This window comes from Cnephaeus nilssonii (assembly GCF_951640355.1).
Source record: "Cnephaeus nilssonii genome assembly, chromosome: 7".
Taxonomy (NCBI): domain Eukaryota; kingdom Metazoa; phylum Chordata; class Mammalia; order Chiroptera; family Vespertilionidae; genus Cnephaeus; species Cnephaeus nilssonii.
The window spans coordinates 82979265-83007032 of NC_137078.1; the positions used below are offsets into that span (position 1 = coordinate 82979265).

Consider the following 27768-nt stretch of genomic DNA (forward strand, 5'->3'; position numbering starts at 1 on the left):
GCGGTACCCCATCCCTGCTGGGAGAGCGCCCCTCAGCTCACCTCTGCCCCAGCCAGCAAGGCCTCGGGTCTGGGCTGAGTGGAGACCCCAAGGCCAAAGGGTGGGAGAGGCACAGGGGAGCGTCCGCACAGCACTTGTCCCCCTGGGGAAAGGGCGGCGCTGGGGGCCGGCCGGCTGCGGGGGGCGGGGGGCGGGGGGCGGAGGGACAGCGAGGCTGGGCTGAGCTCGGTGGGGCGCGGAGGAGCCGGTTTGCGCTCTTGCACCGGCGAGAGCGGGGAGCGGCCGGTTGGCGAGCCCCGCGGATCTGGCTGCCGGCCGAGTGGGGAGCAGGGGTGGGGGGGCGCCCTCGGCCCTCACCCCGCCCCGCGCGTCTCCCCGCAGCTGGGGCGCCCCGCCTCCCGGGCGCCCGACGTGGACGCGGCCGCTGCCGCCGCCGCCGCCGCGCGGGAGTCGCTGTCCGCGGAACCGACATGCAGGCGGCGCGGGGCGGCGCGGGGTGGCCGGGCCGGGCGGGCCGCGGGCCGGATTGCGGGCGCCAGCGGCCGCCGGGTGCCACAGCCGCGTCCCCCTGCGCCGCCCCGGGCCGGCCGGCCGGAGCCGCCGCCATGCACCCCGGGCCGCCCCGCGCCGCGCTCCGCCTCTGGCTGGGCTGCGTCTGCCTCGCGCTGGTGCAGGCGGGTAAGGGGGCCCGGGCCCTGGGGGAGGGGGGGAGTCCTCAGTTCCCTCCCCTGCTTCCTGGGACTCCGTCTCTGCCCCATCACTGCTCCCTAATGCCAGCCCCAGCCTCTTCCCTGCCTTCTTGACCCCCAAACCCTTCCTCCAGCCCCCAAATCCCTGCCGGCCACCCCAGCCCTGGGGCTAGGGTCTTGTGACCTCAGGCCCCTCACACCATTGCCCTGAGCCCAAGCCTTTGCCTCAGGTCCCTAGCCCCCTTCTCTGGCCGGGGAGCAGCCGAGGACAGCATCCCCCCACCTAGGGCCTCCCTCCCTGTCCCCAAAGCCCTGCAGGTCAACTCTGCAGGTCAGAGAGCGAGGGGGCCCAGTGGGGTCCCAGTGTGCGTGAGCATGTGTGAGGACAGGGCCTGGCACCCAGGCACCGGGTGGGCCACGGTGGCCCCCGAGCCCAGCCCGGTGCAGTCAGCGTCTGGCCTGCCCCGTGGGGCCTGGCCTCGTCCTCGCCCAGCCTCCCCTCTGGCTGCTGTTGCCTCCTGCATCTCTCCCTCTCTCCATCTCTCCGCGGCTCACTGCCGTTGCTCACTGCTCCATCTCTGTGTCTGCCTCACATACCCCGCTGGTCTGTCCTCTGGATCTGTCTGCCACCACCTGTCTGTGTCCCTCTGTCTCCCTCCGGGTCCTCGTCTGGCTTTGTCTCCCCTGGGGCCTCGGTCCATCCTCTGTGGGGTGAGGGGTGCTGCTCATGCCCAGATCTCCCCGTCAGCATCCGCCCCTCGTGAGAGACAGAGGCTGTGGCCCCTGTCCTGGGAGGGCCTTCCTTCCTGACCCCTCTGCCCCCATCCCTCCCTCCTCCTCTCTTCTCAGCTGACGCCCTTTCATCCTCTTCCCACATCCAGAAGGCCCTACCTACCCTGGACTCTCAGCTGAGGGGCCCTGCTCTGAGTGACCCCATCTTCCCCTGTCACCTCCCCACCTGCCTCTTTGGGGCGCACAGAGGCCCTCCCACAGGCTTCTTTCTGCCTGAGTCACCACAACACTGAGGGCTGCTCCCTGGACCCTAACTCCCACCCAGGGCTCCCCCGCAGCCTGGTTCTTCTCGACCTGTGGGCTTTCCCCTGTCCTCAAGGTCACTCACCTGGCAGGGCAGTGAGTACTGTAGAAAGAGCACTGGACAGGGACTGGACGGGGACTGCTTTTGACTGCTTTTCATCAGACTAACCTTCAGCTCTTGAACCCTGGCCACCTAGGTCTCCCCCACCCCTGTCTCCTCACCTCTTAACGCCCCTCCATTAGATCTGCCGTTGGCCCAGGCCCCTCAGTTTTAGCTTGCACCCCTGGTAGGGCCAGTTGTGGGCATCTGGGGTTCCCATCCTGGACACAAGGAGCCTGGGGCCTCCAGCCTGGCCCTGCAGCCCACCCAGGACCTGAGGTCCAGGTGCCAACCCCAGGGAGGCCTCGGTTTCTTCCATTCCCCACGGCACGGCCCTCCCCGGGTTCACTCAGGAGACAGTGCGCCTGGGCGTCCCCCCAGGGGGTGCTCAGGCTCAGGTGCCTCCCACCCCCAGACAGCCCCTCCGCCCCAGTGAATGTCACTGTCAGGCACCTCAAGGCCAACTCCGCGGTGGTGAGCTGGGATGTCCTGGAGGATGAGGTTGTCATTGGATTTGCCATCTCTCAGCAGGTAACCCTCTGGGAGGGAAGATCGTGGTGGGGGAGGGAGGAGAAAGAAAAGGGCTGAGGCGCAGGGCAGACTGGCAGGAAAGTGGCACTGACGGCTTAAAAGGGGGCCCAGAGGGGCTCGGTCAGTGAGGGAGGACTCTGGAGCCTTTGTTCGGTACCTGGGACTTAAGAGTGTGGTTCTGAAATTAAACAGACCTGAGATTTGGACCTGGCTCCAGTTCTCACGAAATGTATGGCTTTGGGCAACTTCCCTCACCCCTCTACCAGCCTCCTCATCTGTAAAATAGAGATAAGGATATCTGCAGAGATGGTGGAATGCATAAGTAAGATTATGTCTGCAGCAAAGGGCTTAGCGTGGTAGCCAGGTGAGCCCATTGTTGCGGCTGGAGAGGTGGCAGATGGGGTGGTGACTGGGCACCGCAAACACTGGGCTGGCGCTTGCTTTGGCAGAAGAAGGACGTGCGGATGCTGCGCTTCATCCAGGAGGTGAACACCACCACCCGCTCGTGCGCCCTCTGGGACCTGGAGGAGGACACGGAATACATCGTGCACGTGCAAGCCATCTCCATCCAGGGCCAGAGCCCGGCTAGCGAGCCAGTGCTCTTCAAGACGCCGCGGGAGGCTGAGAAGATGGCCTCCAAGAACAAAGGCAGGCCCGGGCCCTGTTAGGAAGGGATGGGTGTGGTGGGGTGAGGGCTGGTCAGGCCAGAGCAGTAGAGGTTGAAGAAAGCACTAATTTCCCATACTCCTCCCTCTGCTACCCCCCGTACCCATCCCTCCCCACCACCCCTCCCCCCGCCCCGCCCCGGCTGCCTAGTAAAGCAGTACCTAAGAGAGAGAGAGGAGGTCACTCTAGTGACCCAGTAAATGGGTATATAAACACTTATTTTGGATTGCCTTTTCGCTGCCACTCCGAGTAGCCATCAGCGTGTTCTAGAACCTCTTTTCATTAGGTGCGTGGGCACCGATACCGAGATAAGCGCTTACTTTCTTGGGCTTGGCCACAGAGGAGTGGCTGGGGGAGGAAAGGAGCCCAGACCCAGTGTCTCTCTCCCCACAGATGAGGTGACCATGAAGGAGATGGGGCGGAACCAGCAGCTGCAGACAGGCGAGGTGCTGATCATCGTCGTGGTCCTGTTCATGTGGGCCGGTGAGTCTGGCCTCCGCAGCACACTGCTTTCCCCTCTTCAGCCCTTCTTAGATAAGTTAGTTGGGCTTATATCTCTCTCTCTTTTCCACTTATCTGTAAGCTCCCAGAGGATAAAGATCAAATTTCATTTTTGTATTCAATCAGCGTTTTCTGAACAGCCACTTCGTTGTATATAGTGCTACATTCCTTAGATATCGCTAAGAAGAGCCTCATACTTACAAGCAAGTCTGGGAGAAGCCAGGCCCGTATTAACTGTAATTCAATGAGATGGGTGCTGTAATAGGACTGTATATGGGAGCAGCGGAGAGGGAATTAATTCTGGGGCTTAGAAAACAGGAAAAACACAAAGAGCAGTAACATGGGATTGGAGCTTTGAAGGGCGAATAGGAGTTCACCCAGCAGCCAAAAAAAGGAAGGAAGGGTGTTCTGGGCACAGTGTGTTCAAGAAACAAATGAAGCTCAGTCGGCTCAGTGCAGCTGTGACCCAAGAAAGAAGGTAGAAAGTGGGGGAGTAAAGGATGGCGAGGCTGTGAAGTGACTGGAGTCTGTGTGGAGGAGCTTGAATGCCTAAGCTGTGTTAGCATGTAGGTGAGGGGCAGGCTCTCTCAGGTAGAAGAATTTGGGGGGAGAGGGGGTGGAAGGTTCCATAGGCTCATAGAAAAACAGGCACTTGGGGGAAAAGGGTTATACAAAAGAGGAGGTTTGCTTATGATGCTTTATTAGACTTGGCACAGATAGTGTTTACAAAATCATAACAATATAAACATAGTGAATGAACCCAAAATTGCCATGTAATTCTGTTAGGGTGATGGGGAAGGAAGCAGGGGGAGTTGTTAGGCCTTATCTACTGTTAGAGGAGGCAGCCCGAAAGAGAAGAGCTGGGAACGGCAGCGAGGGCTTGGAGGGGATGCGTGTGAGACATGACACGCCACAATTACGGTGGAGGTGGCAGGGCCCTGTGTGAGAAGAGCTAGAGCCCCTCCAGGATGCGGTCTAACTGGTGGTGTAATACCTGGGGGGGGGGGGGGGGGAGCCTTAGAACTTGAAGATACTGTTTTGGAGAAATAAGGGAGGGAGAGACTTACTTAGGCGCACTCCAGTTTAAGGGTATAAATACCCAAACCCCAACTAAGCAGGGCACTTGGTTTGGTTTCCGGTGGCTGAGTTGCCCGCTCAGACAATATCTGAGTGTATTCCTTTTCTGCAAATACATTCTCGCCTGCTTGTTGTCTCTTGTTTGACTTCGTCCCTACAAGAAGACAAGAATTGAGGACGCAGAGTATGGTCTCCGGCCGGAGGCCACCCTGACCACCCCTGGCACTACCATGGTGGGAAGTCAAGAGATAATATCTAAAACAGACAGGCCAGGAAATAACCACAATAAATCAAGAATAGAAGTACAAATAGGGAAAATACAAGAACTGGAGTTGGCTGCCTTAATACTACCCAACTTCCAAAAAGCTCATTATGCCCATGTATTAGTTCAATAAAACAAACATTTCGCCGAGTGCAGGCCCCGGGCGCACACCCCAGCTCCACCCGGAGCGGCCTTGAGTAAGTCCCCTAAGCTCTGCATCCGTGTCCTCACTCTCACCGGGGGAGGGTCATCGGGACCCTCACAGAGCTACGAGGGCTCGGTGAGCTGGGATAGGTCAGTGCACAGCACAGCTTGGCACGCGCTCAACAAACGCTGTTGTTTCCACTGTCCCCTACAGGAAAGGGGGAGGATTCAGAGGTTTAAAAGAAGGGAAGGGAGGAGACATGATCAAACGCATGTTGTAGGAAGACCAACCCAGCAGCAGTGAAGGGGATGGTCAGGGGACAGGTGGGCACAGGAGCCAGAGGCCAGGGGCAGGCTGTGGCAGTAGCGCAGGTGAGAGACCATCTGGAGCTCAGTACCTAACAGGAGCTCAGCAAGGGCTCAGGGCAAGGGGGCAGGCGGGCAAGGACTCTGACTGCTCTCCCCTGTCCCCCAGGCGTCATTGTCCTCTTCTGCCGCCAGTATGACATTATCAAGGACAATGAACCCAATAACAACAAGGAAAAAACCAAGAGTGCGTCAGAAACCAGCACACCAGAGCACCAAGGCGGGGGGCTTCTCCGCAGCAAGGTGACGGCAGGGCTTGGACCTGGGTGGGTGGTCCCGTGGCTCAGGCACCGGGAGTCCCTGGACTGCAGAGGGGTCAGCTCAGGGTCTGGCATGGCTACAGCTGGGCAGAGCCAAGCTTGGCTGCTGCCTGTGTGACCCAGGGGACACTGCAAATTGATTTTGGATCCTCTCCTTTTGCAGGGTGCCAGGGGCCAGTGGGGGTTAAAGGGGGGGGGGCAGTGAATGGGGAGGGCAGAACCCTTGGTTGGTGTGGGACGAGAAGAGATGGGCCTTGAGCTCATTTCTGCAGCGGCGGTGCTGTGACCTTGGGCAGGTGCTTCACCTCTTTGTCCCTTCATTTCCTCTTGTGTAAAACAGATATGAAACCTTTTCAGTGCTGGCTCTGAGCAGCTCAGAAGACAGTAGAGAATGTGAGAGGATCTCATGGTTCAGGCGATGATATCCAACAAACATCTGGCCCTCTCTACATTTCCCCCCCGCCCCCCCCCCCCCCCATCTCCTCACACCCTCTGGCTTACTGTCCTCTCTCTTGGCTTCACTTTCTGGCGCATTTTCCTGAAGCCTCTTATTAACCCCCATCTCCAGAAGCACCTCAACAATGGCAGTGGCTGAGGCTGCGCTGAGAGGCAGATCTGCAGGACGTGAGAACCAGCCAGCAGAGGGCTCTGCTGGGGGTGGACGGGGTCCGGGGCAGAGGGTCCAGGACCCAGTCTCGGCCATTCAGCCGAGTGAGCCGACGGCAGAGACAAGACGTGCAGGCAGGGCTGCTCCTTGCCTCCACAGGGGACAAGAGCCTGGCTTTCCGGCTCCCCTCCTCCTCGTGTCCTCTGTCTGCAACCTTGCGAGAAGTCTATTCAGTCAGCCCTGGCCGCTTCGCTCATTTTTTCCTCCCAGTTTCCAAACAAGCTCTTGGTGATCATCATCGAAGCGTGACTACCTGTCTACAGGGAGAAGGATTTCATTTTTCTTCTCTGCTGGTCCCCAGGTCCACGGGCACAGGGAGGGGGAGGACTGCGGTGGAGGGGGAGCCACGGCTAGCTGCACAGTTCTCTCTCCCCGACGTCCTAGTCTGGTGAAGGAGACTGAACTACAAACCCAAATTCTGCAAAAAATAAACAAGCCACAAAACTTGAGTCCTGGCCCCATTCTGGAAAAGGCAAAGCTGCATGAGACACGGCCTTCTTTCTGCCTCCTCTCGTCTCCCGGACGGCCTTCCTGTCTGAGAAGATGCACAAAGCTGCTGGGAGAGGACAAGCACCGAGACTGACTTAAGCTCTTTCAGACCAAGAACCGTCAGGGAAGCCGTGGGGCTGCCTGCCGGGCAGGGGCGTGGCTGCCGTGGAGCCTTTTCTGGATTCAGCCATTAAGGACTTGTTTGTGGTGCGATGCACAACTTTGTGTGTGTGTGTGTGTGTGTGTGAGATTTATCTGTTTTGTCTCTTGGAAAACACAATTGAAGGGCTTCATTCCAGAGGGCCAGAGGGATTCCCCGAGCTGGTTGCCTGCATCTTCTATCTTCTTTGGCCCTTATTTTGACTGTAAGACCATCAGTCTGGGGTTTTAAGAAGAAAAAGTAGGATAGACACCTGGAAGGTATTGGCCCCATTCCTTTAGGAAAGTCTCTTGGAGTTGTAACAGTGCTGACTTGGACAACTGAGGCACGTTCCCGTGGGACATCCCGAGGGATGCTAAATCACCGTGCTGTGGTGGAAGCTGCTGGAAGGCAGGCCTGAGCCACTCAGTCAGAGCAGCCGTGGCCTCTGGGGTCTCCATATCTTGCCATCTCATCCAGGGTTCTGTGAAAGCTACCCGGGGTCCTCATGTCCTTCCCTAGAGCCTGTGTGGTGTGAGGTGACAAGTCTTTCTCCACTGCCCCTTTCTGGTAAAAAACAAAAACAAAAAAAAAACCTGGTGCTTGATAAGGGAAGGCAGACCCTTCCCTAGGACTGACAAGCTGTGGCAGCTGAATGCCTGCACGGAAGAGAAGGACCTCTGCGTCTTCCAATGGTGGCTACGGACAGGAGTGTGGGAGCACTACGCCTAGCAATAGCCTGGCACACAGTAGGTGCTCATGAGTACCTGTTGAACTGAATAAGAGCAATAGCCCCCAAGCCAGAGAGCTGAAAGCCATCACCCAGTGACCACCCTTCCTTCCGGTCTACAAGAGCTCTCACGGCTGGGTCGGCCACCACTTCTGAGTGTGGAACATAGGGAGGGCGGAGAGACAGGGTAAAAGGCAGATGTCAGCAACACTAAGGGCTTCCTCATGGGAGGGCATGAGGCTTCACTCATTGTCTTGTGACTTCCATCCCTGCTGAATGGGGCTGCAAGGCCAAGGCTCCTTAAGGGAGAGAGGTCCTTACCTCTGATCCAGTTAGAGCAATAACCACTTTTTAAATGTAAAATAAAAAGACAAATGAAAAGGCACATCCTTGTCTTCTGGTAAATGCCCAAATGTTGCCCTCTTTTTCTGGCAGTTGGCAGCCACTCAGTTCTCTCTCTCCATTTTGGCCTGCAGCTTCCTGGGGACATGCCTGCCAGCCAAGCTGGAGTTGGAAGGGAAATCTCGAACAGATGGGGGTGCACGTGTAGGAGGAGAAAATAGCTGCTCCATCATCCTATTTCTGAGCCCCGCCCCCAGACCCTAAACCAAGCTTGGGCTGCCTCACCGCATAGGTATGCAGACTGGTGCTCAGTTTTTAAAACAAAGGGTTTTCCCCTTGGATGGGGTTGGGTGCTTTCCCTGGCCAAAGGAATGCAGTCTGTTTCTCCCAGGGGTGAGCAGGGAACTGAAGAGGAACTGCAAAGCTGCTTGCTGCGGCTCAGTATTCACAGCATGCCGTTCTGGGCTGTTAAAGGAACATCCTTACGATCCCAACAGCAGGCTAAAAGGTGGAGTAATGGTGTCATTAGCCAATGAGCAAACCAGTAAATGGCGCACCTCGAACATTTCGGTCAGAACCAGCAAGAACTTTGTGATCGGGCTTAGGGAAGGCTGTTCTGGAAGATTCTGAGAACAAAAGGCAGGCAGGTCTTAGAGGCTGAGTGGGAAGTCGATTAGCACACAGAACTCTAAGCCAAACCTGAGAGGTACTTCCCAGGTCCTCTGTGCTCACGTAGTGCCAAGTGATGGAGAAGCCCCCAAGTCAGCATCAGGTGTAGAAAGCTGTCAGTGGGGTTCAGGAAGCACAGCTAATGGGAGTTTCCTGTCTCCCCCTTATCTGTGCCTATAGTACATCAGCTGAGGGTGTGAAGGGAGAAGAACGAACAACAGTCCTGCTTTAAACTCTGTTGCCTTTAATTACCTACCTATACCCCCAAGTTCTTTAATGACTGAGCTTTTCCTGAATCAAATGTAGTTGCACAGAACCCTACAGCTGGCTTGGGAAGTGGTCTCTCTTCACCACTCACATAGATCGATTGCTCACTGCTTATTCTTTGAGGCTGAGGCCTGACTGCAGACCACAGTAGGCCTGTGGGAGGGATGCAGGGCTGAGGCAGGAGACCCCACCTTATAATACATAGATCTCATAACACCTCAGGCCAGTTACTTGAGGGTGGGATGGCGAGTGGGCCTTGGTTTCCTCATCTGTCAGACCCCATTCACCACCTAGACTGCGAGCTAAGGGGCTTCCTCACAGGAACAAGAGGGAAACCCCAGAATTTAGGGAAGGACTGTGGACTGTCTTCATAGGGGCAGGAGCCCCTTTCTCCTTGTAATCCTGTCCCCTCAACCACTAGCTTTTCAGTATGGGCCTCCTCTAGAATCCACTTTTAAGATCTCTGATTCAACCCTTTACAGAAATAGGTAAAATCTCACCAAACATCACATTTCAGACTTCTACTTTCTCAACTTTAAACCTATTTGTCAGAGTTTGGATTTTGCTTTTAACAAGTAGCCTCCAACAAATTGTTTATGTAAATGGGATACTATCCCCCCAGCTGCAATCTCATGAAGCTATTTGAACCTAAATTGAAGGGAATCTTTGTATACAAATAGTTCCTTAATGATACATTTCATGACTATCACATGGACTGCTTTGAAGTTTGTCCAAATGATTACATTCCACCCCCTTCTCTTTAAAAAAAATATTTTCATTGATTTCAGAAAGGGAGAGGGAGAGATAGAAACCATCAATGATGAGAATCATTAATCAGCTGCCTCCTGCACGCTCCCTACTGGGGATGAAGCCCGCAAGACAGGCTTGTGCCCTTGACTGCAATCGAACCTGGGATCCTTCAGTCCCCTGGTGTGCCAAATCAGCTTGGGCCCACCGCCTTCTCAGTGGGTGCTAGGGAGGGTCAGATTTTCTGTCTATGGCATGTTCCAGTTGTCACAGGGGGAAGACAGGTGGGGAGGATTGACAAGGCAGGAGCTGTTCATTAAGGAATTCCACCACTGACCAGCTGGTACTTCCTGTGCCAAGTGGGAATTTTTTTCCAGACAGGTGCTTTGGCATAAAAAGCCAAGCATACCTTACAATCAGCTCAGGAATAATTGTTTACTCTCAGAAAAGCAGGACAATACCCAGAAGAGAAAGGAACTCAGCTTTCCAGTTTTAGGTACTTGGGGTTTTTTCTTTCTGTAAAAGCTCAAAACAGGAGAATGTTTTAAAGAATGGTTACAGAATGAGCCCATTTTCGAGAAGGTCCGTTTGTCTTTCTCCTCACTTTTCCATAACATGAAACAAACAAAGGGTAAGGGACACCATCATTCCAGAGAATCCAGCCTGGTCTCTGAAACCTTTGAAACCTACAGTCACACCTTGCAAAAAAGGAAATGAGCAATTCCTGGACAAAGGATTGTCTACCTGACAGGAACAAAATAGGTATGTACAAGTCAGAAGCACCTCTGACTCAAACAATACCAAATAGCGGAGTACTTAGCAAATTTATATTGAACCTTCTACTTGGAATGTAAAATATATACTAGATGAAATTTATAGAACAGCAGCTCAGAAAGCCTGTCCAAACATGTTGCCCCTTATTTTCTCAGCAGGAGCTGAATTTTAAAAAGCAATGGCCAATCTAGGTGCCACGCTATTATTGCCTTCCCTTTCATCCTTGTTCCTGGGGGATAACTAAGAAGCTTAGGTTCACAGAAAGGATCTAAGGAACACTGTGTCTCCCACATCGACCCATACTTATCCAACCTTCACCCCAGATTCTAGGAACAGTCAATTTCTGGAGAAGAACAAGCTTCAATTTTGCACTATCAATTCTGGCTTCACATCCCTTTCAAAGGGGAATGTCCCAGGATGGTTCAGCTTCTTCCTTAATCAGGGCTAACTCTGGAGTGGCAGAGGCACAGAGGTCAAACACAAACATGGGAAGGAATGCAAGGCGATGTCTGTCTGATCAGGCTGAGCCATTTTCCCCTCTGCAAAAACAGCAGCCCAGTGATATTTCAGGCTCTCCCAGTGTCAGGCTCCTGACATGCACTATATGTAGCTGCAAATCTCAATCAATTTCAACATTTCTTAGCTGCAGGAACGCCTTTTTCAACACTGTAATTTACCCTCAAAAGAATAGGGAGCATGCACACCCGCCTCCCCAGCACCACATTCTACTAACTGCCACCCCTTCTATACCCCACTAACCTACCTACGCAAAGGAGGAAGGAACCCTCCTTCAAAGCCTGCAACAGACGGTCACAGTACATATGCCACTGACAAGAACTTTTATTTCTTTTTAATGACATTAAACACAACTGCTACAAGGGAAAAACCATGATAAAGAGGCACCAAACTTGTTTCATAACTGATCCTGACAAAAACTCAAAGCAGGGCCTGCATTAGATGCAAAATTGCAGGTTATTTCTGGCTCTTTGCCTCTAAGTAAACTACATAAACAGCACATTTTTACTCTGCTTTATCAATACCCCTGTGGTGAGAATGTCATCCTGGATGAAGAAAGGTAGGTAGGCAGTTAAATGTATGTAACATAAAATACAGTAACAATTCCACATGAAATACTAGACTTAGAGGCCAACACCAAGTATAAGATATGCATCTTTAAAAACATATTAAAACTCCAGATTTTACCCACCAGCTTCTTTAAGGCGGGCATGCCTAATAATGAGTTTTCTTTGGCTGTTTTTTTCTCCTTGAAGAATATTATGTTAACTGCTAGAGAACAGTTCTCTCCTCCTCCAGTCCAACAGATTTAATTAAGCTGCTAAAGCTTTGGAAAAACAGAATTATTTGAGCAAAGAGGAAATGTGATTGTCACATTTTATAGTTAACCTGTCACTCATATGATTTGGCAAAGGCAATGCTCCCATTACAGATTCAGGCTTAAACCCTTTTGTACCAGGAAGGTAGGAACATGAGTCCTAGATTTTGGCCTAAGCAAAACACTTGTCTCTTCAGAACTTGGGTTATCTATGGGGAACTAGACAGTTGCAATGCTAGTTATTCCAGCTATGATTAATTTTAGCTATGTTGTGGTTCCAAAGGTAGATAGATTTTTGCTTGTCTCATTCTATCAACTTAATTTAGGGAAACCTGGAGAAGCGACTGATATATTAAATGATAAGTGAAAAAATAGATTTGACTCTTGCCTTTGCACATAACTTTTTAGCATTTTGGTCTCAGAATTAAACAAAATGTCCAAGGAAAAGAGAATCCTGAACCAGATAAAAACAATACTTAGGGATATCCATCTAAATTTATTGGGGGCATGAATGACCAAGCTCTTCCCAAGTCAGTTTCTAAAGCAGGGAAGGATGTTTAAGATGGGTTACTCACAAAGATGGGGCTGATGAAACAACAAAACCAGAGAGGCAGCTAGCCAGTATCATAGGCTGTGCTACAGCAACTATGTACAACTTTCACAGCGAGTGAGCAACAGCATGAATGCTGGACTGCAAAATCTCCCAAAAGATGTCTAGAGCTGTCTTTAAAGAAAGAATAGCAAACTCCTAAGGCATCCATTAAGATGGCTGCAGTCTATCAACTTGGGTTAGAAAACCAAACCTTAAGACCAGGTAATGTTTTGTGCACAGGATTAATCACAACTATATTAGACCCATGTTAGCAGTTTTGTGAAACTGTGCATCAGAGGTTCAACCAAATGAGATGATAACATCTAGGGTCTAAAGGCACCTCTTGTTGACTAATAACGGAGACAAAAAAGTACCTCTCCAAAGTTTCTCCCACAGGATGGAAGCTCACTAACACATGACCTCATCCTTAAAGTTTGGGTTCAGCAGATGAAACTGAAGACTGACACCTCAATAGCATTGACTTTTTGGACTGTCCTGGAGGCGAGACCCTGGGTGAGCAGCTCTTCAATAAAGAGAGTAGGGATACTGTTCTTAAGAGGCACATCCATGTTTAACAGGAATTTATCGGTCGAACCCTAGAGAGCACAGTGGTCACTGGGTAAAAAAAAAGGTAAATCCTTGAAAAAAGGCAGAGAAGACAGTTACAAGACCACAAATCAACATGCGTTACTCAGTCAGCCGTCTTCTGGCAAAGTTAAGATGTATACGATCTGCAAACACTACTATGCAAAGTAAGTTTGATAAAGAATGAAATAAAAGCCAAAAAATAAAGGCAGAGAGTAGATACAAAAAGGAGAGAAGATTTATACTTTTAATTTGTCCTTTCAACAGGACATCTATCCTATTTCAAATATTTTTGGATTACCAAGTTTAAAATTTTGACAGGTAATTAGAGATTCAAATAAAAAAGTAAGAGGGGTGTTAAAAGTTATTTGTATCCATTTATAAATCATGAGCAATTAACAATGGCTTGCAGCCTGATAAAGAATCTCTTCCTTATAGAAGATTAAAAGATTATTTCTTTTGGGCACCAGTAGACTTCACTTCTGCATAAAGGTGGGTGATTAGTTTGAGCCTGGGTGTTTTCGCTTAATGTCAGCTTTCAGGAGGTGGCCACCTTCAATTTAAAGAAACAAAAACTGTATCATCTTAACACTGCTTAAACACACGCACACACGCACGCACGCACGCCTGAAGGATTTTATACAAAAAATTTCAAGTCGGCAATGGGCACTTCCAAAAGGCAAAAAGTTCTTTAAATAAAAATCTTGTGAAAAATAAAATTCAAAATCTGCCAAGCACAAAACAGCAGAAGATGAGATGCTGCTCTGGACAGGACCTGGACAGGGACCTTCACTGCTAATGGGTGAGACACACAGACTGTATTGGATATCTTAGAGGCTCTGGAACCGCTGGTGGCTTCGCTTGTTCCTGTCAACCCACTGAGTCAGACTGTATCTTTCCAGAGGTTTCTGTCGGAACCGGGCATAGTTTCTGTCAAGAGAGAGAGAAAATAAAAACAGAAAAGATGATGGTTTCAGCTGGGATGGCTCTTTGTATACAGCTATTTTAAGAATATCATTACTTTAAGAAATCAAATAAATTTTACATTTCAATTCTCAAAATTTTAGAAATTTTATACAAAAGTCATATTATAATTGATATTTCCTTCCAAATTCCAAAGCCACCTAATTCCCAGACAGGTATTATGTGGTAACAAATGTCCCAAGAAAACCTAGTGTACAATGTATAATAATGATTAAGTAGGAAAAAAAATACTTTCCCGCTCTGGGAACATTTAGAACAGGATCTACATTTCATTGCTTGCATCAGAGCTCTACTTCCAACAGGACCTCACTGTCTGACACAGCTCAAGGTTGCTCAGGACACAGCAGTTAAAATTAGAATAAAATTCCCAGAGAAGGTAAGTCATCATGTGAGCATCCCACTGCAAGTTTAGAGACTGAACAATTAATAGCACAGACTTAAGAGTTTCTTGAGTCTCCTTTAGTCATGTGCTGGGATGGGTTCTGAAGAGGACCCATTGAGATCATTTGAGCCCATTCTCAACTCCAGCTGTTCCTAATAACCCACCTGGGAAACTTTTTAAAGATATAGATTCTTGGCCCCTCCCTCACCTCCAGACTTAATGATTTAGAATCCCTATAATCAGAGCCTGGACACCTATATTTTTGGACATCTCCACAGATGATTATGAGGAACAGCCAGGGTTGAAAATAATTGTAACAATACCTGACATTTACCTAGCCCTATACACAAGCACTTCAATTCTTTGAACACCTCATCTCATTTAATGCTAATGACAATCCTATGAGAAAAGCACTCTCATTAACAACTTGTACACATAAGGAAACTGATCCTCAGGTTAACTAACTTGCTCAAGGTCATATAGTGGAGTAAGCAGAAGAGCCTGGATTTGAATTCACACCAGAATTTATTTAATAACCATTACACTACATTGTCTTTCTGATAACTACAGAGGAAACAATGAGTGTAAAGGCTGAGGTAGGAGAATGTCTGCACACTTGAAAAATAGCAAGGAAGCCAGTGACTAGAGCAGAATGAATAAAGCACAGAGTAGTAGGAGATGAGGTTGATGAGCTGTCAGACTAGGCCATGATCCTTATAGGAGATGTAGGGGATCGTGAAGATGAGAAGATAGGAAATCAAAAACCACTTGAAAATCCTGAGCAAAGAAGAGAATCTAACATGACTAATGTTTTGAAAGAATCTCTTTGGCTACTGAGCTAAGGCAAAGGCAGAAGCAAGAGATGATTTAGATTTGCAATAATCAAGGTGAAAATGATGCAAAATGATCAGGTTTTAGATATATTTTGTATGTGGTGTTTATAAAATTTGCTAATGGATTAAATATATGGAAAGAGAGAAAGGAGTCAAAAATGACTCTAAGTTTTCTGGGTAACTGATCAAAGTAACTGACTAAATCTATAAAATTACACTGCATCAAGAATCCGTAAGATTTCAGCACTAGAAAGGCCCTTTGAACCTTGGCCAGAGTGGCTCAGTTGGTTGAGTGTTGTTCCATGCACCAAAGGGTCACTGGTTCCATTCCTGGTCAGGACACATGCCCAGGTTGCAGGCTCAATCCCCAGTAGGGGGTTACAGGAGGAAGCTGACTGATGTTTCTCTCTCATATTGATGTTTCTTTTTCTCTCTCTCTCTCTAAAACCAATAAAAATATTTTTTAAAAGGCCCTTTGACATTAATTAGTCCAACATTTTAATTTTACAGATGCAAGAACCAGAGAAGTGATTAGATCAAAATCATATAGATGAAAAACTGCAAAGCTAGTATTAGAATCCAGGTTTCCTGAATGTCAGTCCAGTTCTTATTCCATTATACTGTATTCCTCTTTTTCCACCTCTGATTTTAAACAATTATAACCTCAACTTCCCACCACAATCCTCGTATAGCCAAATTCTACCCTCTTCCTCCTCCTTTTAATCACCCACTCACCGAATGGTGAGGTCCGAAGGATGCGGATGGTTATGCATATGATGAACTTGATCCATCAAAGAACACAGTTCCACCAAGGCACCTGCAATACAGAGAGATCAGTAGTTAAAAAGCAGCTCAGTGAACTACCATGTCAACCTAGGTCAAAGCTTTCAGAGAAAGAGAAAACAAGCACTGGTCCTAATACTATTTATTTCTGATCATCACAACCAGGCAGCACAAAAACTACAAGCCAGAGAGGGGAGCTTGTTCTTGGGTGATGATGATGATGAAACAATAAGACAGCTACCATTCATTCATTCATTCATTCATTCAACATTTATTAGCTCCTACAATGTGTGAGGAACTTTACTGTCCCCTAGAATATTGTGGTTTATAAGAGACTGTATCTGCCCTAGGTGATATGTGCAGTGAAACACAGAGGCTAGGGCATGGGGATTAGAGAAAGTCGCCTCCAAGGGAAGTAAACTATAAGCAGGGATCTAAAGATGTAAGAAGTTGGTGAGATAAAGGGGGATGGGCAGTGGGGGTGTCCAAGAGAAATAGCTAATACAAAGGCCTAGAACACAAGATAATAAAATACATTCAAGAAACAAGAGAAGTTGAGAATAGAAGAGGGGTGGGGGCTTTATGCTTGACTAGAAAAACTGCTGGAGGCAATTTCTCAAACACCTATCTGGGAGTCTGGCAAGGTGCTAGTAAGCACTTTACACATTACCTTAATTCTAAAAAAATATTTTATATGGAGAGAGATATTAACATCATTTTAGAGATGAAAAACTATAGCTCAGGGAAGTATACTTGCCTTAAGTGGTTATTAAATTGGACTCAAAACAACCTACTTTGAGTTCAGCCTTTGCCACTATTTGATGATACTAATTTTGCACTTAAGGGTTGAGACTTAGGCTGAAGCTCACAAGAGAAGAAATTATGGTTTGAGAAAACAAATAATTTCTCTAGACCAGTGGCTCTCAAATTTTAACATGAATCACAATCAGCTGTAGGTGTTATAAAACAGATTGCTGGGTTCCAACCCCAGAGCTTCTGATTCTGTAGGTTTGAGTGGGAAATGGGATTTTGTATTTCTAATAAATGCCCAAGTGATGCTGATGCTGCTGGTCTGGGAATTACACTTTGAAAACCACTGCCCTAGACAGCGGAGATCTATCTTTCACTAGTTTACATACTTCTCATTATCTTATCTATGTTCTCAGGAACCAAGAGCACTCTAACTAAGGTACAGACCATCTTTTCAAGTTCAGGTAAAAAATATTTACAACCAATTTATTCAAAGCCTCAAGGATCCGACCTTTGTAAAAAGTATATAAACTTTGAAGTTAGGCAGACAAATTAAATTTCTAATCCAGTCACTAACTAGTTCTTGTCCCTGGACAAATCATTTCATTTCTTCTAGCCCCACTTTACTCATCAAGGCACTGTGGGGGACAATAATATTTAGCTTGGAGTATTAGGAACATCTATAATAATAAAAGTGTAATATGCTAATTAGACCAGACGACCTTCCGGATGAAGCCAGGGCTTCGAGGGAAGCCCGGATCCTGGGTGCCTGCTGGCAGGTGGAGGGAAGCCCAGGTCCCAGGTGCCAGAGGGAAGCTGGTGCTGGCAGCTGGGGGAAGGAAGGCCTACTCTTGCACAAATTTCGTGCATTGGTCCTCTAGTAGTACATAAAAGACATAGCATACTGCCTGGCATACAGCCCGTGTGCATAAGTAGTAGCTATTATTATGATGTTACAGCCTCAGGCCTATGTTAGTTTGCAATGAGTCTTCAAATCCTATGACAATCAACTACCTATTTGTAAGGAAAATGCTTATTAAATGGATAAGTCTACATATAAACTATGACACTCAGCAGCACTCAGTAGATATTCTCTCTCTAACCATAATGAGATAATACTTTCCAGGAAGTATTTATAGATTCATTACATTAAAAGTTTCTGTGCAGTAATATAAAAAAGCACAACCAAGGATAAAAGAAGACAATTGACAAAATATATATGAAATATATTTGGCAAAGATTTAATATCCTTTTTCTAAAATGGTAAGTCTCCTCATAAAACAAAATATAGGTCAAGGACATGAATAGGCAATTCATACAAGTAGAACATAATGAAAAAAATGTTCAGTCTCACTAATATGGAAATAAAACATTAATCTCACTTCTTGATAAAGAAATACAAATTTCCCCTTTAAGAAAGTAATTTTTAATTAGAAAATCCCTTGCCTTTAGGTTTGTCCAGCTAAAATCAAAGGTCTTGATTCTAAATTGCCCCTTTCCTATACCCTACTTTCACATCACTAGCACCCCATTCCCTCTAGCTCCCAAAAAAGAATGTTGCAATGAGGGGAAAATCAGCTTTGTAAGAATTTCAAACTAAAATTTTCCTGCCAAAGCATCACCAAAGGAGGGCTGGCGAGATATGCAATTTTGGTGTCCAACCTCAAAATGAAACAAGACTATCTATAGACCATGTCCTTCAGTTCACTCATCTCTAGAAAACTGCCTTGATGATGGAAACTAAAGGTATACTATAAACCTCCTACCAAGAAACCTATTCATTTTAAACTAAAAGAAGAAAAAGACTGATCGATGAGGCCCAAGGAGGCTTCATGTATTCAACTACTAGGCATCATAATGTAGCAGTAGCACTTACAATATATTAGGCACTATCTATGTGTTTTGTATAAACTACCTTACTTATTTCTGATAACAATCATATGTGGTATTTTCCCCATTTTACAGATGAAGAAACAGGCACAGAGAAGCAATTTGTCCAAGGTTACATGCCGGTGTGTGTTTCTTGGCATCTGCAAGGGGTTCAGGAATCTGGAGAAGGTGCTATGTGTAAATTATTGAAGAGTCCAGAGACGAAACATAATTTTGGAAGGCATTTGGGGGGCCAGAGGAGCTTGGCTAAAGAACCAAGTTCTCTCGTCTCTCTGGACTCCTTGCTTTTTATTAACCCAAATTATCCTAAAGCAAGGTTTAGTATACAGAATCCATTGTCAGATTAGAGGAATTGCCTTCAGTTGTTCAGCTGTTTGGCCAGTAGGGGGCAATAACATGTAGATTGAAATGCCCTCAGCTGTCTGGCAGCAAGCAATCATTTTTGCAACCTTTTCCGGTTTGGGGAACTGCCCTCAGCCATTTCCAACAGGCAATAACATATGTGACTCAGCCCTTACTGAGTCCCCAAGTTCCATCAACCTTTTGATGAAACTCTTGCATTTATGACACGCTGGAATTAGCTTCCGGCAGTTACATAGTTAGTGATAGAGCCCAAATTCCAACAATACCATGGGTTGAGTTTCCTACAAAATTTTTCTGGGACTGACATTTTGTAGTGGGGATTAGAAAGCAGAAAACATAACACAGTATGTCTCTTGCACACCCAGTTGGCACATGGCACAGCCTGTGTAAACAAGGGCTCAATAATTAGGGCTCAGCTCATAAAGCAAAAAATTTAAGTTTTCATTAGCACTAAGAACTTACTGATGGACTATGGTAACCTTTATTATTAATAAGACTTAATGGTCACCATTGCAACAAAAAAATTAAGATACCTAGGAATAAACTTAACCAAGGAGGTAAAAGACCTGTACTCTGAAAACTATAGGACGTTGAAAAAAGAGACAGAGAAAGACATAAATAAGTGGAAGAATACACCATGTTCATGGATTGGTAGAATCAAAATCATTAAAATGCCCATACTAACCAAAGCAATCTATAGATTCAATGCAATCCCTATTAAAATACCAATGGCATATTTCACAGACCTACAACAAACACTCCAAAAATTTACATGGAACCAAAAAAAGACCGAATAGCTGTAACAATCTTGAGAAAGAACAACAAAATTGGAGGAATCACAATACCAGATATCAAGTTATACTACAAAGCCACTGTGCTCAAAACAGCCTGGTACTGGCATAAGAACAGGCATATAGATGGATGGAACAGAACAGAGACCCCAGAAATCGACCCAAGCCACTATGCTTAATTACTGGAGCAGAGGCAGTCTCTTCAATAAATGGTGTTGGGAAAATTGGACACGTACATGTAAAAAAAAACAACCTAGACCACCAACTTATACCATACACAAGAATAAACTCAAAATGGATAAAAGACTTAAATGTAAGATGTGAAATCATTAAAGTCCTAGAAGAAACCATAGGCACCAAAATCTCAGACATCTCTCATAACAGTATGTTTACCGATGTATCTCCTAGGGACCTAGGACAGTGGTCGGCAAACTCATTTGTCAAAAGAGCCAAATATCAACAGCACAACGATTGAAATTTCTTTTGAGAGCCAAATTTTTTAAAATTAAACTTCTTCTAACGTCACTTCTTCAAAATAGACTCTCCCAGGCCGTGGTATTTTGTGGAAGAGCCACATTCAAGGGGCCAAAGAGCCGCATGTGGCTCACGAGCCGCGGTTTGCCGACCACTGACCTAGGACAATAGAAACTAAGGAGAAAATAAACAAATGGGACTAAATGAAAATAAAAAGCTTCTGTACTGCAAAAGAAACCATCATCAAAATAACAAGAAAGCCCACTACATGGCAGAACATATTTGCCAAAGATACATCTGATAAGGGGTTAATCTCCAAAATATATAGGGAACTCATACAACTTAACACATCGCCACCAAAAGTTTTATTGCTAGCTTTACCCAGTGGCCACATAAGTTTCTACTGAATGAGTACAAAAAACATTTTACAAAGTATCATACTTTAAAAAGATATTAGCTTGTAAGAACATGTAATAAATAACTTCACAATGCAATGGGTATTTAATTTTAAGGTGTGCCCTTAACATTTATGTAAAACACTGTGTAATATGAAAACATGAGAATGCTCGTGATCCACCCACAATGTGTTAACAGGAAGACAAACAATCCAATTAAAAAGTGTGTAAAGTATCTAAATAGACACTTCTCCAAAATGGACATAAAGCCAAGAGACATATGAAAAAATGCTCAAAGTCACTAATCATCCGAGAGATGCAAATCCAAATGACAATGAGATACCACCTCACACCTGTCAGAATGACTATCATCAACAAATCAACCAACCGACAAGTGTTGCCAAGGTTGTGGAGAAAAGGGAACCCTATACATTGCTGGTGGGAATGCAGACTAGTGCAGCCACTGTGGAAAACAGTATGAAGTTTCCTCAAAAAAATTAAAAATGGAACTCCCATTTGACCCAGTCACCCCACTTCTAGGAATATATCCTAAGAAACCTGAAACAATCATCAGAAAGAATACATGCATCTCTATGTTCATAGCAGCGCAATTTACAATAGATTAAGACTTGGAAACAGCCTAAGTGCCCATCAGCAGATGAGTGGATTAAAAAACTGTGGTACATCTATACAATGGAATACTACACTGCTGTAAAAAAAGAAGGAACGCTTACCATTTGCAACAGCATGGAAGGACATGGAGAGCATTATGTGAAATAAGCCAGTCAGAGAAAGAAAAGTATCACATGATCTCACTCATTTGTGGAATATAATGAACAACATAAATTGATGAACAAATATAGATCCAGAGACACAGAAGCATTGAACAGATTGGCAACCTCAGAGGGAAGGGGGTGGGTGGTGTATATCAACCAAAGGACTTTTATGCATGCATATAAGCATAACCCATGGACACAGACAGTGGGGGGGGGGTGAATGCATATGTTGGGGAGTGGGAATGGCTGGGGAGAGGTCAATGAGGGGAAAAGTAGACATATGTAATACTTTAAACAATAAAGAATTTAAATAAATAAATAAAAGATACATATCACATGATCTCACTCATATGTGGAATCTAATAAACCAAATAAACTGATGATCAAAAAAAGACCCAGCGTCATAGAAGCATGAACAGACTGTTGAATCTCAGAGGAAGGTAGGAGAGGGTGGGTGGGAAGAGATCAACCAATGAACCTGTATGCATATATGTATAACCCGTGGATACAGACAATGAGGTGGTGAGGACTTAGGGGCAGGGGGAGGATGAGAGTGGGCTGGAAGAGGTTAATGGGGGGAAAAGGAGGACCTATGTAATACTTTCAACAATAAAGATTTTCTTTTAAAAAGGCAATATACCCCTAACCGGTTTGGCTCAGTGGATAGAGCGTCGGCCTGTGGACTGAAAGGTCCCAGGTTCGATTCCCGGTCAAGGGCATGTACCTTGGTTGTGGGCATATCCCCAGTGGGGGGTGTACAGGAGGCAGCTGATCAATGTTTCTCTCTCATCGATGTTTCTAACTATCTCTTTCCCTTCCTCTCTGTAAAAATTCAATAAAATGTATTTTTTTAAAAAGGCAATATAAAATAAAATAAAAAGGAAAGTTTGTGAAGTAAAAAAAACACACACATAAGACCAGCTCAAAGCTTCAATCTTCTTCCTCCAAATTTAGACATACTAACAAGAATGGAAACATTTTTGTTTCGAATTCTGAATTTTCTCTTCCCTTCATAGTCTCTTAACAGATGGGCTTTCTTGGACTAACAATTAGTACCATGAGTTTATTTTAAGTTGTGGCTAAAAGATGGAGAAGGTTATCTTTTGTTTTGTGGCTAAAAAGGAAATTCACCTTAAGAATGAAATTAGGAGGAAAAAAACCTCAACATTTCAGGAATGAGATCAGCAATTCATCTAAACCTTAATCTATAAATATGTAGCTGACTGGTTTGGGGGGAAATCCAGTCTAATAACTGTCCTTAATAAGTTAAAAGTGAGTCAATTGTTAGAGGAGGAGGAATGATAATGCTGACTGCTTGCTATGCCAATGGCCCTTCTGACAGGTTTTATATGACATCACATGACCCTACTCAATCAAGTTTGGCACATGATCCAAGAACAGGGATTCTCTCAGCTGACTAATAATTTATAAGCTGGCCTGGCTTATAAATCAGATTCTCTCTTTGTAATGTGAATGTGAGCTTTAGTAATGAGAACAAGAGAGAAGAGTACACAGGCAGGGATCTAGGGAACAGAACTTGAGATAGCTAATAGAGAGCAGACGCACTAAATCAGCAGGGAAAACCTATGTAGGGAACAAAGACACCATTTCTGAAGGGGTCTGGCTCTATGGCTGATTGTTTTTACTATGAGGCCTGGCTACGTTGTTGAGCATTTAATAATCTTCATTTTCTCCTGTAAATCCTTAAACTCAGTTACTTAAAGGCATTCACAATGTCTCTATGCCATGTACTTAAAAAAATGCCAAGTACAGGGTAAAGAATGAAGAGGGAAGGAAAGAAAAAAATGTGCTATAGGGGTGTGGGCTACTGCTTTTTGCTTCTTCTTTTTAAAAAAATGTTTTCAGCTCAGCCAGCATGGCTCAGTGGTTGAACGTTGACGTATGAACCAAGAGGTCACTAGTTTGATTCCCAGTCAGGGCACATGCCGGTTGCGGGCTGGATCTCCAGTTGGGGGAGTGCAGGAGGCAACCAATGATTCTCTCATCATTGACATTTCTCTCTCTCCCTGTCCCTTCCTCTCTGAAATCAATAAAAATATTTTTTAAAAAGACTTTATTGACATGAAAAAATCAATTTATGTTTTAAAAAATAAAATACGTTTTCATTGATTTTAGAGAAAGAGGGAGAAGAAAGAGAAACATGATCAGTTGCCTCCTATATGCACCCTGACCGGGGATCGAACCCAAAATCTGGGTATATACCCTGACGAGGAATTGAACTGACGATCTTTCAGTGCATGGGGCGATGCTCAACCAACTGATGATCTTTCGGTGCATGGGGCAATGCTCAACCAACTGAGCAACACCAGCCAAGGATAGGCTACTGCTTTTATGAATAGATTAATAAAATGGAAATAAAAAGGAAAAAAAAAAGATTAAATAGAAAGCAATGATGCAAACGTGTCGCCTATAGGTCAAACAACATGGCACTGATCTAGTACTAATCTTGACTGATTTTCCTTGTAGTCAAGGCAAAAAACAACCTAAATGTCCACTGAAGGGTGAATGGAAAATAAAATGTGGGATATACATACAATGGAATACTACCTATCTATACTAATAAAAGAGAAACATGTAAATTGACCATCACTTCACGATGCCCACAGCCAATCAGGAGTGAGTATGCAAATTAACCCAACGAAGATAGCGGCGGCCCTGCCTCCCCCCCCCCCCGCCCGCTCCAGGCCTCTGGGCAGTGAGCCTCCTCAGGGCCTCCCTGCCACGCTCCACACCTGTAAAAATGTCAACCGTCCTTGCAGCCACCCTGTGGCCCAGCCCGCGCCCCCCCCCCCCCCCGCCCCAGAGGCAACCCTCTGGTGCCTGAGGTCTCCCTCTACCCCACGCCTGCCCTGCTGCTCTGGTAAACAAAACCCTAGTGTTGGAGCAGCCCCGAGCCAGCCAAGGGGCGATGGTGGTGGCTCAGCTTTGTTTTTTGTTTTTTTTATGTTTTTTTTTATTGAGGTATTATATGTGTACATATCTTACCATTACCCCCCCCACCCCACACCCATACATGCCCTCACCCCCCAGAGTTTTGCGTCCATTGTTTATGCTTATATGCATGCATACAAGTCCTTTGTTTGATTTCTTATCTCCTCCACCTCTCCCTAACTTTCCCCCTGTAATTTGAAAGTCTGTTTGTTGCTTTACTGTCTCTGTATCTATCTTTTTGTTCATCAGTTTATAATGTTCTTTATTATCCATAAATGAGTGAGATCATGTGGTATTTTTCTTTCATTGACTGGCTTATTTCACTTAGTATAATATTCTCCAATTCCATCCAGGTTGCTGCAAATGATGAGAATTCCTTCTTTTTTATGGCAGCATAGTATTCCATTGTGTAGATGTACCACAGTTTTCTGATCCAGTCATCTGCTGACGGGCACCTAGGCTGTTTCCAAATCTTAGCTATTGTAAATTGTGCTGCTATGAACATAGTGAATAGATGAAAGAGGCCACCTACACAGTAACCCAAATTATCAGATCTCCCTCCTCCCTATCTCGCCAAATCAAGAGGGGAGGGGCGATGGGCGTGAAAGGAGGGTGGGCGGGCAGGAGGCAGAGGGCAGAGGAGGAAGAGGATGAGAAAGGGGGCCAGTTGCATCCCACTTTCACAATGGGAAAGTGAAATGCACTAGCGTACCCAACCTCTCCAGTCCTCCCCGCCTGCCTCACTTCCCCCACCTCTTCCCCTCCGCGCCTCCCCAGGAGCGCCAGTGCTGCATAGAGGAACTCTCCGGAGAAGGAGGGCGAAGAGGAAGCGGTGCCGCCAGAGCGCACAGGGCTTGCCACCGCCGCCGCCACTGCACAGGCTGCCTGAGCAAGCCCGCGGCATGCCGGCAGCCAGGAGAAGTAAGGCCTGTTCTTGCACGAATCTTCGTGCATTTGGCTTCTAGTCCTATATAATAAAGAGCTAATATGCTAATTAACCAAACAGCAGAAAAACCATCCAGACAACCATCTGTATGACCATCCAGACAAAGCCGGGCTGTGAGGGCTGAGCCCCTTGCACGAATTTCGTGCATCGGGCCTCTAGTTCTGCCATAAAATGGAAGGAAATTTTGGTACATGCTACACCACGGATGAACCTTGAGGACATTATGTCAAGTGAAATAAGTCGTTCACAAAAAGACAAGTACTGTATGATTCTATTTATATGAGGTAACTAGAGTAGTCAAATTAATAGAAACAAGGTAGAATGGTGGTTATCAGGGGCTCCTAGGAGGGAGGGAAGCCTAGTTGTTTTTAATGAGTAGAGAGTTTGAGATTTGCATGATAAAAAGTTCTAGATATCTGTTTCACAACAATGTGAATAAACATAACACTACTGAACTGTATACTTAAAATGGTAAATGTTATTTTCTTATCACAATTTTTAAAAAAAGACTAATGGCAGAAGACACAGGAACCCACTTGAAGGAGTTCCTATTGGTCAAATCTGGAAAAAATTTAAAAATGCATTGATTATAACATATTGTTTTTAAAAAAATCCATGAGGTGTTCTATGCAATGTGGGCCTTTCAGTGGCGACAGCCAATGAAGAGCAGTAGCCATGGCTACACGGTAACCAAGAACATGAACAAGGCGAGGCACAGCTGCAGCCAGGAGTGCCTTACCAAGCATACCAAGTTCATGTGGGCCATGATCCGAGGGGTGTATGGTTTTGCCCTCTAACAATCCACCATGAAGCTGCTCAAGATCTCCAAGGACAAACAGACCCTGAAGTTGGGTGGGGACACACAACGGGGCCAAAAAGAAGAGAGAGGAGCTCAGCAACCTCCTTATAGTAATGAGGAAGGCAACAGCTAAGGACTGAGTCCCATCCCCTCTGTATATAATAAAACCTTTTCAAAAACAAATAATAGCCGAAACCGGTTTTGCTCAGTGGATAGAGCGTCGGCCTGCGGACTCAAGGGTCCCAGGTTCGATTCCGGTCAAGGGCATGTGCCTTGGTTGCGGGCGCATTCCCGGTGGGGGATGTGCAAGAGGCAGCTGATCGATGTTTCTGACTCTCTATCCCTCTCTCTTCCTCTCTGTAGAAAATCAATAAAATATATTAAAAAACAAAACAAAACAAATAATAAATCCATGAGGTAAAAGTGATAGTAAAAAATCTATATAGAAGAATGCCAGCTAACAATTGTAGAAAAATGATATATTTAGAAAATGAATATTTTCTATCCAATTCTCCGTATAGTGGCTGATTCAGGCAAGGATCATCAATGAATGCTCAAACCATTAGGTGAATAATTGTGGAACAGGATATTTGAATGGTACCAAAGCAGCACTCCACAGATGATTTACTAATTACAAAGGGAATAATGTACCTTACAATGGAGAAATGTTTCAATTAACACTTTAACAAGGTGATTAAACTTAGCATCACTATTAGAGGAAATACCTGTCATTAGGTGGTACCTCCTAATTTGATACAGGATAAATACACAACAGTACCTGTGAATTATTCCAGCCAAAAAATGTTTAATCTGAATCTAATCCATCTTCTAGACCAGTGGTCGGCAAACTGAGGCTCGCGAGCCACATGCAGCTCTTGGGCCCCTTGAGTGTGGCTCTTCCACAAAATACCACGGCCTGGGCAAGTCTATTTTGAAGAAGTGGCGTTAGAAGAAGTTTAAGTTTAAAAAATTTGGCTCTCAAAAGAAATTTCAATCGTTGTACTGTTGATATTTGGCTCTTTTGACTAATGAGTTTGCCAACCACTGTTCTAAACCCAACTTCCAGTTTACAGTAAATACAGGGGATGGACGAACAAGTTAAATGACACCAAAAAAGGGAAACAAACACAATTCAAAATGTGGGACAATCTACAAAACAAGTGACCCTGGCCTGGCTGGTGCAGCTCAGTGGTTGAGCATCGACCTATGAACCAGGAGGTCACAGTTCGATTCCCAGTCAGGCACATGCCGGGGTTGCGGGCTTGATCCCCACTAGAGGGTGTGCAGAGGTGGCTGATCAATGATTTTCTCTCTCATCATTGATGTTTTTGTCTCTCCCTCTCCCTTCTTCTCTTAAGTCAATAAAAATATATTTTTTTAAAAAGGTGACCCCTGCCGAAACTGGTTTGGCTATCACTGATGTTTCTATCTCTCTTTCCCCTCTCCCTTCCTCTCTGAAATCAATAAAAAATATATTATAAAAAAAAAAATAGGTGACCTGGATTAAGAGAGACTAAGGAGAGACACAGGCACATGTTGGTTCATGGCCCCAGTCCTCATTGATGTTTGTGGTGAATACCAATGTGCCCCATGCCTCGGTACTAGACGGGCTCCTCTCTGAGCTCACCTAGCAGCTGGTGCAGGCAACCAGCAAGCCTGCCCAGTATGTTAGCAGTGCACATGGT

General features: G+C 46.0%; 2 protein-coding genes across 3 annotated transcripts in view; one reads left to right on the forward strand and one right to left on the reverse strand.

The window, feature by feature from the left end:
- Window positions 1-590: 590 nt before the first annotated feature.
- On the forward strand, window positions 591-9106 carry FNDC5 (fibronectin type III domain containing 5). 2 transcript variants are annotated; one of them, XM_079776131.1, is made up of 6 exons: window positions 591-678; window positions 2240-2355; window positions 2805-3003; window positions 3415-3504; window positions 5481-5614; window positions 6509-9106. In XM_079776131.1, the coding sequence occupies exons 1-6, from the start codon at window positions 606-608 to the stop codon at window positions 6545-6547; spliced, it is 651 nt and encodes a 216-aa protein (XP_079632257.1). In that variant the 5' UTR covers window positions 591-605; the 3' UTR covers window positions 6548-9106. The 2 variants fall into 2 exon arrangements, with proteins under 2 accessions (XP_079632257.1, XP_079632256.1); XM_079776130.1 differs by lacking the exon at window positions 6509-9106 and having other exon boundaries at window positions 5481-5803.
- A 2169-nt stretch (window positions 9107-11275) lies between these two features.
- Window positions 11276-27768, reverse strand: part of S100PBP (S100P binding protein) — a 35429-nt gene continuing 18936 nt past the window's right edge. The window contains exons 6-7 of the mRNA XM_079776050.1: window positions 15900-15981; window positions 11276-13895 (exon numbers count right to left, since the gene is read on the reverse strand). Of these exons, the coding sequence (XP_079632176.1) occupies window positions 13796-13895; window positions 15900-15981 (182 nt within the window). The 3' untranslated portion in view covers window positions 11276-13795. The remainder of the gene's footprint in view (window positions 13896-15899; window positions 15982-27768) is intronic.